At 39.1% G+C, this 16,920-nt stretch overlaps 1 protein-coding gene across 1 annotated transcript in view; it reads left to right on the forward strand.

The window, feature by feature from the left end:
- LOC114647185 (S-adenosylmethionine synthase) overlaps positions 1–16,920 on the forward strand; it is a 67,210-nt gene that overhangs the window by 25,748 nt on the left and 24,542 nt on the right. The window contains exons 3-4 of the mRNA XM_028795759.2: positions 2,734–2,856; positions 6,304–6,416. Coding sequence (XP_028651592.1) covers positions 2,734–2,856; positions 6,304–6,416 — 236 coding nt within the window. The remainder of the gene's footprint in view (positions 1–2,733; positions 2,857–6,303; positions 6,417–16,920) is intronic.

The following is a 16,920-nucleotide window of genomic DNA, read 5'->3' on the forward strand; positions in this document are numbered from 1 at the left end:
GTCATTGAGTCGGTCTGGAAAGACAGATAGAGAGTAACGCTAATCAGGGGACAACATCATCCCTGTCATAGTTCAGCCAGGGTCCCACTCATGGACCCTGTCTCTTAGCCTCCTCTAGTTTTCCCCTTTCCCATTTGCAAGAGAATCATTTCACGAGCACTACCCAGAATAATTCTTTTCTGGTTCGATTAGTAAAGTCATGCAAGTTAGCCCTAAAATTCAGGCTGAATTCTTCAATGACTGTCTCCTTCCCCCTTCCATTGTCAGACATTTTTGATAACTGTCATTGTAGTTCAATCATTCAATGTTATAAAAAGGGGAACTCTAGCATTTCTGGGTGTCCGGCAGCCATTTCCAGCTGTTTTTGAGGTTTCAGCCATCCCTTCTCCTAAGAGAATTTCCCCGGTGATTCTAAGTTTAAATCAATTGCCTTCTTAGATGGCTAGTTTGTTCTCCACTGAATTTAATGGAGTTGCTTTTTGTCCATGTGCTTACTTTGAGGATGTTAGAATTTTGCTATTCCAATGTGTATTTTGATTTTAATCAAATTAAACATTTTAAAAAAATATTCTCTATCATTGAGTTTCCGGAAAGTTTGTTCTGTTTTTGGATATTTTTCAGTTTTGCTTTAGTTTGATTTCCCTTAGGAATTATTCCCAGGTGTTTCTTCTTATTACTAACATGCATTTTTTAACCAGTATAATTTTGTGTTATTAATAACCTGGATTATTACATGATAATTTGATAAGCTCAGGTGTTTATCTTAAAAATTAATTATTTAGTGACTGTAGTAAGACTATAATTGCAAAGAAGTATAATTATTTCATTAAACCTGCTGCAACTTGCCTAAGGATTCACTTCTTCCTTCAGAAGAGAATCTTGTTAAATGAATATTCAGCCCAAATGTGATATTTTTATATGTTACTTACCCCTTGTAGTTTGTAGTGATGGCCAAGAAAATTTTTTAATTATATGTTTTCAAAGAAAAAGGAAAGAAAAAGTTTACGATATATTGTATGCCAATCGTAACCAATGTTACAATAGCAAAAGATGTGACAAAGGCTCATTGTAGAAACAAAAAAATCTCATATTACTCATGTTGCGTAATCTACATATCTGTTATACAGTTGTATACTGTCAGCGTGCAAAATACATACATATTTAACTAAAATATTGTTAAATAGTTCCAGAAAATAGTTCATAAGCAGGAAACACAAGTCACATAGTACTGAATTTTTGAAGATTCTCCTTTCCCCCCATTCATTGGTCGAGAGTCGTATCTTCAATCCTATTTGATCACGTGAATCCTTGAAGCCAGAGGCAAATATGAGCGGTCCTATGAATTAACCTGCCACCCCACAAGCCTTGAGAAGTGATGCACTGTAGGTAGAGGATCTGTCAAGCAGCCATTATAGGTAGAATGAGAGAGAAGGTCGTGAGCAAAGGGAGAAATCAGGCAAAGTTCATGAGAGGGAACAAGACGGTGAAAGGACAGAAGCAGAGAGCATTGACTGACCTTACCTCTCAAAGGTAAACACTGATTTTACATATCAGGTGCCCAAGTACACATACAATATTCACATTAATAATCACTTACATTTATGCAATAAAATGCAACCAGTTTTGAAAAGAAAAACCCAGCTATTAGTTCTCTGTTAATAGAAACTGCTGGCTTTATTTTAACTTTTTGCTTTTGCTGGATCTGATATAGACTTCACTTGTATAGAGGCAATTATATTAACTCTTTAGGCTCAATAACGAGAACATGACAGAACATTCCAAATCAGAGAGTTTAAATCTGTTTCAGGATTAATGCATGACCTTTGCTCATCAGAGGATAATAACTATATTCCTTTGCTGTAAGTTGCTTAAGCTGCTTTTCAGGAGATTAAAAGGGACTGGAATATGGCAGTCAAATTTGACAGACAATAATCAATCAAATAAGTCAAAGAGACAGGCGGGTGTCTTACACCATGTGACATGAGAACACAAGCTGACTACCCATAGTAAATAAAACAATTAGAAGTCACAGCACTAAAGTCTTTTTGGAAGAATGTATTACCTTTCTCTAATGCTAAGAGTGCTGTCAAAGGTCAGAAGACTAGAGGACAAAGTCAGACTCGGGCTAATAAGTCAGATTATTAGAGAGACTTCAAAAGGTTAAAACAAAACTGAAATGAAAATTGAAATCAAAAGGGGTCAGACATTATGGTCCTTGCACTATTAAGATTTGTGTTCTTCCCAATGAACTGTAAAAGGTGTTTGTTTTGTTTTCTAAGTAGATCCAACGCATGGCACTGCCATTTTAAATTGAGAGTAAAGTCACAGGTAATGGTGATGTCCGATCTTGAGACTGGCAAATGTTGTTGGCATGAACCAACACGACCACTGCAAGGCAAAACTAGCACAAAACAGAGGCACCCACAAAAAAAATACACAAGATGGCACTGTAGTTATATCACTGTCAAAATAATAAAATATACTCAGGGGTCCATAAGCAAAAAGGGGAAACTGATCATAAAACTCATATTACAACAGTGCTGCTGATTCTATATTTCTACAACTTAAGGGAGTCTGGTGGAAACTGAGCCAACCACTTTGTGATTTACAGTCCAATTACAATTGTTTCCATTAGTCCATAATGAATGCAATGATGCTCTTTTCATTTTTGAGTAACAATTACATGAAAAACAAAGGGTTTTTATTTATTACTTTAATTTATATGTTTTACAGAGACAGTGTGCAAAACAGGAATGGTCCTTCTATGTGGAGAGATTACATCCCGTGCTGTTGTGGATTACCAGAAAGTAGTGAGAGATGCCATTCGCAAAATTGGCTATGACGATTCAGCAAAAGGTGGGTTAAAAACAAATATCAGCATTTTTGCTTGCATGAAATCTAAAATAACATACAGCTTTTTCAATTCCTCTGGACTGATTATATTTGCTTGGCAATATGCTGAAGAATCATACAATTTTACAGCTTTCTAAGTGCAAGATTGTGCAGACGGTCTCCAGCAATGTCACAGATCTGCATGATCAATTTTAATCAGCAGCTAATACAATTTACACACAACAAAGACAGCTTGCTATGAACATGATGTAAAACACTATTCTCACTTTGGTAGGAGAGCTAAAGCTGCATTCATCCGCTTCCATCATCAAGAGTCTGCAGAGCAGCTGAGCTCCTTGAAAATGAATCACAAGCATAAAAAATATTTGAAAATACAGCATGTGTACTTTGTGCAAAAATCACAAGACAAATCTGACAATTTCTTAATGATGCCGACTGTCACAGCACACATACCTCTACCATCTGGTAAGACTTCCTCCAAGCCTCACAATGCATTGATAATTTTATCATTTGTTTATAAATGAGAAAACAACGGAATTGAGCATTTCAGAGTTTAAAATATGAAATCTTATGGCACATTCCAGAATATTTAAATGTTGCATGCTGATTTCTTTGTCAGGGAACTGTAATCCCCCAACGTTTGGGTCCTGACTTGTAGCCTTTGCTACTCTAGTAGGCTTCAGTTCCCCATGACTGGCACAGACTAATATTTCTGATTTTGAGAACATCAACAGTCAGTAATGGTCAAAAATTAAAATTTATTATTTGCCAATCTATTGTCATATAGAGTAGGCACTGTCATTTCAATATCCAAACTTTTAGTGTGAAAGAAAAACATGTTTTGTAAATACCGGATGAATTCACTACTACTGTATATGATAAGTTATTTGTGCTTTAAAAGCTGGGCCATATATTAGCTGGTGACCCCCTCGCAGTACAACAGTCCCAACATGATTCAGGGCAAGACAGACACCTGGTTAGTTTTATCTGGGGCGTTGGCTAGCCCAGCATTTCACTTTGAATTCCTATAAAACAGTTATGGGTGTCATACAATGATAAAAATGGAGATGAACCTACAACAATGAACTAATGTAAATTTGTATTTTTATATTTTCAGCGCTGGCTGTAGTAGACAGGCTATAATTCTGTAGGATGTGTCCTGATAGGGCTCTTTCTTCCAATTCCTATTTAATTTTGAATGCAAGTTGCATCTACAGCTTAATTACAGGACAGTAGACAGAAACAACATTCAGAGATAACAAAGCAGCAGAAGGCAGTCAAAATAACAAAGGAGTGAAGCCTCCAAAATAGACCACAAAATAAATCATAACCCAATTCAAGCCTGGCCACATGAAAACAGGAGCGAGATCAGGTTTTTAAATTCAATACAACAGCAAAAACCCTGAAATATGTCTCTAGAGGGAGAACCATGTAAGCTCTCTCTGGAGCAAAGACAAGTCCCAAAATCTTATAAAAAAAGGAAGATGTCTTTGAAGAATGGGAAAAAGGCAGAGTAAGATTACAGGAGCAAAAAACAATAAAAAGGACTTGCCTAACAGACAATAAAAAATAAATCAGTCCCAAATCAAAAACTATTAGAATAATCCAAGAAACAGAGTAAAGTAATTAGAAAACCAAATCAAAAATCTAAGGAAACACAATACCAACGAGACCCTCCAAAATGCACCACAGCACATGCAAATGAACTGGTCACGACTTCAATTCCCAGCAGCCTTTATAGGTCTGAGGGTGGTCCCTTAACTCAGATGACCCCTTCTTTTGGGAACTCACCCACAAAATACAAGGAACATGACAGAACATGCTCTCACACATGAAGACTAAATAAATAGAAAATAAAGTTGACTTAAAACACATGACTAGACAAACAGTAAAAACTAGCTGGCTCCCGCGGCTCCGCCCACATACTAGTGAAACAGGACAAACTCTAAAAATCAATAAAAATTGAAAAAAAAGTCATTCTGGCCAAGCAGAAGGTAGGTACACTCCAACGTCAAAAATTGGCACTGTATCTGATCGTGTTCAGCTCTGACGGGAGAGCGTCCCCCACGCAGAGAAAAAAGCACATGGCTGTGATATCTCTGGCAATCAGCAGCTACCCTGTAAAACACACGTATCTCTGATCTCTCTCTCTCAAAAACGTCAAACGTTACTCCTTAACAATCTGTAGATCATAATGTCTACTGAACAAACAGGTATCACTAGCTAAACAGAGGGAAGGTACGCTCCAACACGTGGCGAGAGGTAGACTGACTTGAATGGAGGCTGGTGTGTGAGTGAGGAGGGCCCCGCACCCCTCCTCTTTGCCTGCAGCCTCTCTCTCAGATTCATGTAAATAAATCGGTACCACAAGCGAAGTATGATACTTAGTGCGATGGCAGAAGTCTCAGAATGAACCGGAATGTTCAAGCAAATTATAGAAAAAAACCCGATCAAAATCTGTTAAGTAGTTCTCTCGTGAAAAGCAGACAGACATACAGACAAGACAGACATCACATTTTATATATATATATATATATACAGTATATATAGATAGATAGATAGATAGATAGATAGATAGATAGATAGATAGATAGATAGATAGATAGATAGATAGATAGATAGATATACGAGATACATAGCAAAATTATGAAAAACAGAAAAACAATGAACAAAAATGACAACAGCACAAAGAAGACAAATAGAACTACTGTACTTTAAACATGAGCCAGGTAAAGAACCCTAGCTTGACCCTAACCAATTCACTTCACTCTTCTAGGCTGAAATGTAAAGCCCCAACGTCTTATGCTCGCTTCTCTTTAATCTGATAAACAGCTTAGGGCTGTCAAAACCAGGACTAGTAGATTTAATAGCATGTACATACAGTATGTGATATAACAGGCATGAATTTAATACTTTAGCCCTGAGAATCATATACAATATTCTAATGAACGGTTCTAATGTGTTTGCGTTAAATTAGTTGTTTTGGAGATGCTGAGAAATTGTGATTATTGTTTTCCTTATGTCATATTTTTATATTGATGTTTTCTTTTCCTCAGTGCAAGGACATGCAGGTCAGGTGAACTGGCGATGCTAATTTGGCCCTAGTATGCATGTGTGTGTGTGTGTTTACCTTGTGATTATTCTTGCCTTGCACCCAGTACTTGCTGGGAAAGGCTTAGATTTCTTGTGATAAAACAGGTTTAGAAAATCGATGGATGGAACTTAACCTGATCAGATTCCTGTCATTGTTAGGTCAAAAAAGCTAAGAATAAAGTAGCAAGAGATTAGGAGGGAGGGGTGGGGGGTTTGGTCTGCTTCCTTTATCATCCAATAAGACACCAAATTAATTTGCCTCTGTTGTGTAATTACTTTGTCTCATTTGTTTTAATACATCAAGTCACTTTTTAGCACTTGCTGAATTTAATGTTCACCGCTGGTTTAAACCAACAGGCTTTGATTACAAGACTTGCAATGTGCTCGTAGCTCTGGAACAGCAGTCTCCAGATATTGCACAAGGTGTCCACCTGGACAGGAATGAAGAGAACATTGGTGCTGGAGATCAGGTATGTTTAGGGAATGCAAACTAACAGGATATAATGAAAATACGAGGAGGTGTCAAGACTGTATTCATCTGTGCACTTTTATTTAAGAGGTGATTTGAAAAGGATTCTTACTCCTGAAATACTTTGCCAGCATGCTGTAAAGCTTCAGTACCATTCCTTTTTAATTTTACACAACTCCAACAAGTCTATTTTCAGTAACAGTCTGGACCATACATTCAGCTCATGGATTAATGTTCTATTATTAAGCAAAGTCTCCTCATTTAAATTGATTTTGTAAAACTGGTTACAGAGTTAAATGACTTGCACAAAATATTTGTGAGCAGCTACTATGCTATTTGTCTTATAGGTCACATTCAAGCAGAACTGCCATTTTAGTGGACCTACTGCATCTCTCTGACTAGTTACTCTATTACTCAGCTAATTTAAATAGAAGAAATAAAATGTATTATGAGAATATATTAAACATCTCCTGAGTCATTCATCAAAGACCAGACAATTGAAGAATAAAGACAAGATAATAGTAGGAAGATCCTGTTAATTACTCTGTAACTTTTAAGATACTGTACTGTTGACAATAATGCATACATACAGTTTTATTTAGCATTCTATTTTAAATAGACTTCTTGTAAATGCTACAATGTAGTGTTTTGTACAAACATTCAAAATGTTTTTTGTATCATACAAAAAATAATACAATAAAAACAGGGACAAGAAACATTTGGCTCAAACGTTCAAACTCTTCTAAGAAAAGAAACATATTGCTGCAATTGCCCACCACAGAACATCTGAACCATTTCTGAAAACAAACCAAAAAATGAAAAAAAAAAAAAAAGTTACAAAAGTCAGTAATAACATAACATTCTCAAACCTGCTTAGTCCAGTTCAGGGCTGCAGGGGCACAAGGTCTGTCCATGCAGCTCTAGACTCAAGGCAACTACCAGCCCTGTCCAGGACTGCAATCCATCACTGGACCCCATCTGCCCCATCTCACACACCCACCCACTCTCATGGGTTCAGTTTAGCACCACCAATTAACTTAATACACATGTCTTTAGAAATGTGCTGAGAAAACACAAATACACACACACACACACCCACCAGAGGACACACAGACTGCACACAGACAACACCTGAATGCCCAGTGCCTGAGGTACCACTGTGCTTACCTACTGTAGTTAAGTCAATTATCACCTGCAAAAAATAAGAGACCTACACGCAGGACTGCTAAGTTAACCAGTGAAAGTATTCACAATTATTTAACATATTATTAAATAACAATCTATGAAGATTGAATTTAGCAAAGGCTAAAAATGATATGGGCAGAAACATTAATACAACAAATATATTTTAGCAAAGTACTATAGTTTCTATGATTTGGAAAGGGATACTAACAGAAAAAAAAAACTTTATATTCTTAATATTTACAAGCAGATGGTGAAGTCTTTGATTTATTTAATTTATTCTTCAATGCTGTGATTTTAGTTTTGTTGATTTCACAATATGTGTTACCTCACAATCATTAGCACCTTAATAATAATATCATATTGGGTAAAATCCTGAACAAACATTAAAAAACATTATGACTACTAAGCACTGTTGTAAGTCGCTCTGGATAAGAGCGTCTGCTAAATGTTGTAAATGTCAATGTAAATGTAAATTATTGTTGCTTACAAAAAAAAAGTGTCAGACAGAGTAATGATTATGAAGCTGGAAGTTGGAGGTGTGATTATGAATGTTGTTAGTGCATATGCCCCACAAGTTGGGTGTGCAATGGATGAGAAAGAAGATTTGTGGAGTGAGTTGGATGAAGTGATGAACAGTGTACCCAAGGGACAGAAAGTGGTGATTGGAGCGGATTTCAATGGACATGTTGGTGAAGGGAACAGAGGAGACGAGGAGGTGATGGGTATGTATGGTGTCAAGGAGAGGAGTGAAGAAGGTCAGATGATAGTGGATTTTGCCAAAAGGATGGACATGGCTGTAGTGAATATGTATTTTAAGAAGAGTGAGGTACATAGGGTGACGTACAAAAGTGGAGGAAGATGCACACAGGTGAATTACATCCTATGCAGAAGAGTCAATCTGAAGGAGATTAAAGACTGCAAAGTGGTAGCAGGGGAAAGTGTAGTTAGACAGCATAGGATGGTGGTCTGTAGGATGACATTGGAGATCAAGAAGAGGAAGAGAGTATGGGCAGAGCCAAGGATCAAATGGTGGAAGTTGAAAAAGGAAGACTGCAAGGTTGAGTTTAGGGAGGAGGTAAGACAGGCACTGGGTGGCAGTGAAGAGTTACCAGACAGTTGGGAAACTACAGCAGGTGTAGTAGGGATAACAGCAAAAAGGGTGCTTGGCATGACATCTGGAAAGAGGAAGGAGAAAAGGAAATCTGGTGGTGGAATGGGAAACTACAGGAGAGTATACAGATGAGGATGGCGAAGAAGAAGTGGGATAGTCAGAGAGATGCAGGAAGTAGACAAGAGTACAAGGAGATAAGGTGCAAGGTAAAGAGAGAGGTGGTGAAGGCTAAAGAAAAGGCGTATGATGAGTTGTATGAGAGGTTGGACACTAAGGAGGGAGAAAATGACCTGTACCAATTGGCTAGACAGAGGGACTGAGCTGGGAAAGATGTGCAGCAGGTTAGGGTGATAAAGGATAAAGATGGACACATACTCAACAAGCGAGGAGGGTGCGTTGAGAAGATGGAAAGAGTACTTTGAGAGGCTGATGAATGAAGAGAATGAGAGAGAGAGAAGGTTGGATGATGTGGCGATAGTAAATCAGGAAGTGCAACGGATTAGCAAGAAGGAAGTGAGGACTGCTATGAAGACGATGAAGAATGGAAAGGATGTTGGTCCAAATGAGATACCTGTGAAAGCATGGAGGTGTTTAGGAGAGACGGCAGTGGAGTTTTTAACCAGATTGTTTAATGGAATCTTGGAAAATGAGAGGATGCCTGAGGAGTGGAGAAGAAGCGTACTGGTACTGATTTTTAAGAAAAGGGGGATGTGCAGGACTATAATAACTACAGGGGGATAAAATTGATGAGCCACAGCATGAAGTTATGGAAAAGAGTTGTGGGAGCTACATTAAGAAGTGAGGTGATGATTAGTGAGCAGCAGTATGGTTTCATGCCAGGAAAGAGCACTACAGACACAATGTTTGCTCTGAGGATGTTGATGGAGAAGTATAGAGAAGGAAAGAAGGAGTAGCATTGTGTCTTTGTGGACCTGGAGAAAGCATATGACAGGGTACCTCGAGAGGAGTTGTGGTATTGTATGAGGAAGTCAGGAGTGGCAGAGAAGTACGTAAGAGTTGTACAGGATATGTACGAGGGAAGTGTGATAGTGTTAAGGTCTGCGGTAGGAGTGATGGATGCATTCAAGGTGGAGGTGGGATTACATAAGGGATCGGCTCTGAGCCTTTTCTTATTTTCAATGGTGATGGACAGGTTGACAGATGAGATTAGACAGGAGTTCCCTTGGACTATGAAGTTTGCTGATGACATTGTGATCTGTAGCGATAGTAAGGAGCAGGTTGAGGAGACCCTGGAGAGGTATGGAGATATGCTCTAAAGAGGAGAGGAATGAAGGTCAGTAGGAACAAGACAGAATACATGTGTGTAAATGAGAGGGAGGTCAGTGGAATGGTGAGGATGCAGGGAGTAGAGTTGGCAAAGGTGGATGAGTTTAAATATCTGGGATCAACAGTACAGAGTAATGGGGATTGTGGAAGAGAGGTGAAAAAAGAGAGTGCAGGCAGGGTGGAATGGGTGAAGAAGAGAGTCAGTAGTCATTTGTGACAGACGGTTATCAGCAAGAGTGAAAGGGAAGGTCTATAGGACGGTAGTGAGACCATCAATGTTATATGGGTTGAAGACGGTGGCACTGACCAGAAAGAATGAGGCAGAGCTGGAGGTGGCAGAGTTAAAGATGCTAAGATTTTCACTGGGTATGACGAGGATGGATAGGATTAGAAATGAGTACATTAGAGGGTCAGCTCAAGTTGGACGGTTGGGAGACAAAGTCAGAGAGGCGAGATTGCGTTGGCTTGGACATGTGCAGAGGAGAGATGCTGGGTGTATTGGGATGCTAAGAATAGAGCTGCCAGGAAAGAGGAAAAGATGAATGCCTAAGAGAAGGTTTATGGATGTGGTAAGAGAAGACATGCAGGTGATTGGGGTGACAGAGCAAGATATAGAGGACAGTAAGTTATGGAACATGATGATCTGCAGTGGCAACCCCTAACGGGATCAGCCGAAAGAAGAAGATTGTTGCTTACAGATTTCATCAGCATAATGTAATTCACTTGCTATCAAAATAATAAAAGCAAAAAGAAAAGCAGAGCCAGAATGGTGGCACCATAGAAGATTTGCTACAGTGTTCCTCTGGCACTGATGGGGGTGTGAGGGTGTCAGTGAATGAGGATGCTTAGAACGTATCACTGAGCTGTAAACTATCACGATTTATGCAAATAACAAGCTATGGATTATGAAAAGCACTTCTTTTAGAGACAGAATGTTCTTTCACGAGAGAAGAGAAAGATTAAAAGCCTAGTTTAAAAAGACAGAAGAAAATGTCCATTCAACATAAAAAAATCAAGAGTTGGTTTAATGGAAGTAACCAAAGTAGATTTGAAAGGGTTTGAGAACTATCATGCAACTTGGAGCTCACAAAATGAGGTTGCCAGAAGACCTGGATCAGGAGCTCTTTACTGATGACTTAAATGTGCTACCCATCTAAGACAGGATAATAATAGTAATAATAATAATAATAATATATTTTATTTATACAGTGCCTTTCCCATGCTCAAGGTGAAATCTAAGTAAACAATGTAGACCTCAGCATTAGCATTTGCAGTGCATTATCTATTGGAGTGTACAGTATTTAGTAATGCATGTAGTACTGAAATAGATTTGTTTGTGATGTGCTATCTGCTGGAATGACAATTGCAATGTGTTTTATTACTACAAATGTTTGTGATGCGCCTTCTGTTGGAATGAAAGAGACATAGCAACTGGATGAACACACAGACACACGTTCCTTTATTAACTTCGATTTGAAATAACTGTATGCAAAATAAGTACAAATGAGAGGCACTGTTTTGTATGATAGATTTAAAATGGTCAACACAAACAGCACTGAGGGAGCATCAGTTATGGCACTACAGCTATGTGACGCAATTCCCTGAGCGTCTGGACCAGTCTAAGGGGACACCCCCATAACACCTGGTTGCGACAGATAGATGATCATTTCTATGGAGTGGGGCTGGACCACATGTCTGCCTGGGGTATTGCCAACCAGGATCCCGAGCTGTTTTGTCATGTGGTGGGTGCGGTAATGCGTTATACCAGTGCATGCTCCCCATACTGACCTGACGTGACTTGACCTTAAAGGTCTGGCTGTCTCCAGTCACTTAGCTGTGGGGTTGTATCTAAGCTCTGAAAAGTCATTACCCCACTTGCTAAGATTTCTAAACCATGCAAACGCCAGTAGCACTCAACTCACTTCCAATGAAATGCTTAGGACATTTGGGATAACACATCATAAAGGCAGAGACTAAACCCTTTGAAGAGAACAACGATTTTGCTTAGTTTGCAAGCAGACAACTGTTTGGACACACTGCTGCTTGTCTTACATCATCTCTACTCTTTTCTTGACAAGCCTTGCACTTATGAAAGAACACTATTTCGTAATATTTCTTTTGCAATTTAACACTATACAGCTTCGAATACTGATTGATAAATTGAATAATTGTAATATTCATCTGTATATTATACCCAATTATCTTTTAAATCATTTGGAGATATCTAGAGTACATAAAACTTTCTCAAAGTTCATTTATTTAAGCACTAGGGGGCCCCCCTCCTGCTCGCTTCGCTCGCCAACCCCTGGTGTTGGGAAATTACAAAGAGCGTGATGTATGAATGAGATATAGCATAGTGTGAAGGTGTAGATGACGCAAATACGAAGCAAACAATAAAGTGTTTGGCACAGTGTAAAGGTTTATTGGAAAATTTCTTTGTAAACAACATTAGTAGTAAAGATGGTGTCTTGTCCTTCAATGAGTTTTCCTTGGCATGGAGCATTTATGACCTTAACTTTAACGTCAGATGAACGTCGAACTTGTGAGAAGGCCACATAAAGTTGTCCATGTACAAAAACGGGCTCAGATAGGTAGATGCCAACCTTGTCCATGGTTTGTCCTTGTGATTTGTTGATGGTCATGGCAAAGGCAGGTTAAATGGGGAATTGTTTCCGTTTAAGTGTAAAAGGTAATTCCAGGTCAGAACTTGTAAGGTCAAATCTAGGAATGAGAACAGTATTGTTAGCATGTGATCCTGTAAGAACTGTTGCTTGAATAATATTGTGTGTCATGGTGTAGACGACTAAACGTGTACCATTGCATAAACCCTGTTTAGTGTTAAGGTTTCTTAATAGCATGATTATTGTTCCGTTTTTAAGGCTAAGACTGTGTTGTGGTAATCCGGCTGGGTTAATAGTGTTCAAATATTGTAAGGGGAAATTAAGATGGTCATTGTCGTCATCAGAGTCAACTTTGTCAGAGCTTAGAAAGAGGTGTGACGTTTCAGGAAGTAATGAAATGACCTGGTTATTAATGTGATCAACAGTAATATTTTTTGGACATAATATAGTTCGTTGTGTTAAAAGGGGTATTTGGTCTAATGAGACCGCTGTTCCAAATATTTCCGTAAGTAAGTCGTCGCAGATAAAGGGTTGAGGAATTGTAATAATATCTGGGTGAAGTCCAGCTGTATTGGTGAGTGTACAATGTCCTAGTTGTAATAACCAATTGTTATATTCGGGATCTGGACATCGCATGTTTTGTACGGTGTATCTTTTGAAAGCAATGCCAATTGTCCGCGTAACATTTTTTGTTCCGCGGTTTTCGAAGCACGTTGTAGGCGCCGACGTGAATTTTTTTTTTTGATGCGGGTTCGTGTTTGTGGTCCCGTTACTCGAGCCGTCTAGTTTTGTACCCGTGATCGTGAATTGATGACTTGTTTGATCTTTATCGTTAGGAATATGGATAAGTAATAAGGAGGATCGAACTCACTGTTAATATGCGGACTGTTCGTTTCTTCGTATTATCACCAATCAGGTCTCGCGCCTGTATATGTATTGTAGTTCGGTCTCTTGTTGTTTATGTATGACGTCGTCGCGTATTTTAAGGTGGACTGAACAATAGCTGAGCGCATGGCATGTGGAGCAATAGCTAAGCACTGTCTAAAATCTACTCCTAATAAAAGTACCTTTCTTCGAAAGGGAATATTATTATTCATCAACGCAATGCCAATTGTCCGCGTATTTTAAGGTGGACTGAACAATAGCTGAGTGCATTGCAAGTGGGGCCATTGCCTTTTGGTGACCTGATATTTACTCCGGTAGATGCAAAATCAAATGAACTATTGTAGGATGTAATGCAGTTCATAAAGTTTTTACTTTCAGGTACTTCGTTAGTTAGAAGCTTCTGTAGATATGCAGGATATGAATGTAAAGGAGGCAGTGTAATTTGACCCTTTTGACAACAACGTGTAAATTCATAACTTGTATTGCCATTTGTTTCTTCAGGGAAGTTAAGTGAATGACAATGATTGCAAATGACATTAATTAATCCCAATGAATTTTCATGAATAGTGGACTTATTATTGAACGCGTTGTCAGCTAACTGGCGCAATCGTTTAGCAGGTGTCTGTCGTTGATGTCCTTGACGTGTATCTTTTGCTTTGAGAGGCACGTCGTTGTATGTGCAGGATTTGGGACGTGCTATTCTGGAGCTGTAATCGATTTGCCTGTGGTGTGTGAGAAGCCCGTTGCAGTCTACGGCGTTCATTGTTTGTATTGAGCCTTGCCCGTTTTTGTATGTGTGTTAGTGTGGTCGTGGGTCTGAATCGTCCTTTTTGTGTACGTTTCGCGTGCTATGTCCGTAGTCTGTCCTGTTTCCTGTCCAATGGGCTTTGTATGGCGCTCGCGGCTTCTTTTTTTTTGTGTGCTGGGGGCTTGTTGCCTGAGTTTTTATTTCTGTTAGTGGAGGGGGTGTTTGTGTGTCGTGGGGCTGAATCGTCCTTTTTGTGTGCGAACAATTTCGTGTGCTATGTGGCGCCTGCGTGTGACTCCTTTGTTTTTGGTGTTCTAGGGGCGCGTGGCCTCATTTCTTATTTCAGTTACTGGAGGGGGGCTTTGGGTGTCGTGGGTCTCAATCCTCTTCTTTGTGTGTGTCCCGTTTCGTGTGCAATGGCTTTGTGCGTTTACGTTGCATTCCATCCGGCCGGTTTCCGTTGCTTTTGGGGGGGTTTGTGGGGCGCCTGCGCAGTACGTCTTTTGCGTCCACGGCCCATGGCCAGATGTCCCTGCGTCCATCTGGTTTACCATTCTCAGTTAGTAATATGGATGGGAGCTCCTCAAGGTTGTGTCATGTCTTCTGTGACCTGAGGCACACCAATCATCGCCATCCTATTATCAAGTCTGCAGATGAGTCACGAAAGCCATTACACAAACTGAATAGACCTTTCAGTGAGGTTACTCTCAATGTCTACCAATCTAAAACTTGATGCCAGAAATCTGTTCATTTATTTCTCATGGTTCTGGGAAAGGAGGTGAAATTTCTACAAACTCACATTACTAATAATCTAAATTGGAATACTGATAAAATATATTTATTCTAAATGCAATCATCATTTACTTCTCCTTCCAATCAGACTGTTGAAAGTGAACAGGGATGATCTCATGCTGCACTTTGTACTGTCACTTCCAGCTCCATTGCCTGCTAAAGCGGCTTAATAAATAAACATTTAAAGAAACTTCAACAGGTCACCAGACAGGAAGCCAAAGTGACTGGAGCTGATGTGGATGATACGGCTTTGCTACAGTGCAGCCAACGAAACTTTGCTGTTGACAGCCATTCATTAAATGCTGTGCTTGCCTTCAGTAAACCACGGAGGATAGTGGGCTGAAAACTGTGCATTAACCTCATCAGTGGAAGTGCAGATTTGTAACCATAAAACTTCACTGCTGTTTGAAGCACCTGCAGTGGGTCTGCATAAACACAGTCTACATTACTATGCAACATTTATTAGAAGAAGTGTTTTTCTAAAACGTGCTTAGCATTTAACCAGCTCTCTCTGTGTGTTTGTTTTTCTTTATAAAGCGACTGAAAAGTCACATTTCTTGTTTTTGTTTATAAGAGCCTGAAAAAAAGTTTAAACTTTAAATGGACAAAATTAAATGTATGAATGGTGCCACACAGCTTAGGCTCATTTGGTGTAGATCAAGCTTTAATGACATGCAGTGGACTACCTTGGCATAATATCCTGACAGTGACTGAGAGATGTAAATGTATGAATCAGAGGCACTCACTTATTTACACATTGAAGGAAATATCAAAACACCCACATGTCCCGTTTGAATGAGGGGGAGCTTGTCCCCTCATTTCTCAGATATCTTTCTTTTTGCCTCCAGTATCTGGATAATCTGGATCCTGTGAAAGGTCCAGACACTCCAGTCTAGTCTTGGGCTGCTTGCTATAACCAACATTTAGCAGGGTACCAGTAGCTTCCTCCATGACTCGCTGTTGCAACCGACCGACTTGAAAGATACAGTTGGGTGTCACTGAAGGCCCAAAGACTCCACCTGTGAGGACTGTGCCCACAGCACAGATGATACTATCAACTGTCATGAATTAATGTTGTAGCTTTCTTGGAACCACCTCAATCTTTAATTTTCGCAATTTTTTGTAGTTGTAATTGTGTTTTTTTCTTTATTTTAACTTTTATTGTTATTTTAGTGATGTCATCATGGTTTTATTATTTGTTTTTAGGTTGCCACCGTTAGTTTAAGGTTTCTATGTTCTTTGCTGGTCACACAATGCAGTGGTCACATGACACATTTCCTGCTTAGATAAGGTTGTGGTGTGCATCTGTTAACTTAGCGGCAGAACAAATATTAATGAAAGGCACTGTCGTCTTGATAAAGCAGGACTAGTAGAGAACAAATATGGATCAAAATCTTTTTGTTTCCTGGTTTTGAATTTCCCTCACATTTTGCTTTGATTCCTCTGTTTCTCTGACTTCCTGGTGTAGAACTTCCTGAAGTGTCCCTTTGGTACCTGCCATATTATTTACAAATAAGACTTCGAAGCAGTCCTGCCACTGATTCCTAGTCAGAGTCCCTCAGATAATACTCTGGGCAAGTCCCATTTGTCATGGCTTTTGGTTTGTTGCCACTTTGAGCTTATTCTGGAGTTTTGATATGTTTCACTTTAGCTTTTATTTTTTGATTAATTTTTATTATTACTACGATAGTATCATTATGCTACTCGTTTTATCACAGCAGCTCGGGTGCCACCATCTTGAATTTTAGCAATGGTGCCATTGCTGTTGCAGTGTAGAAAGTGTGATGTTTTAGTTTCAAGATTCAAATGTTATCAAATGTAATCTGATTAAGAATTTTAACTAACATTTTTCAAACTGGTGATTGGTATTTCAGAC

The sequence above is a fragment of the Erpetoichthys calabaricus genome, chromosome 2 (genome assembly GCF_900747795.2).
Source record: "Erpetoichthys calabaricus chromosome 2, fErpCal1.3, whole genome shotgun sequence".
NCBI classification, from domain to species: domain Eukaryota; kingdom Metazoa; phylum Chordata; class Cladistia; order Polypteriformes; family Polypteridae; genus Erpetoichthys; species Erpetoichthys calabaricus.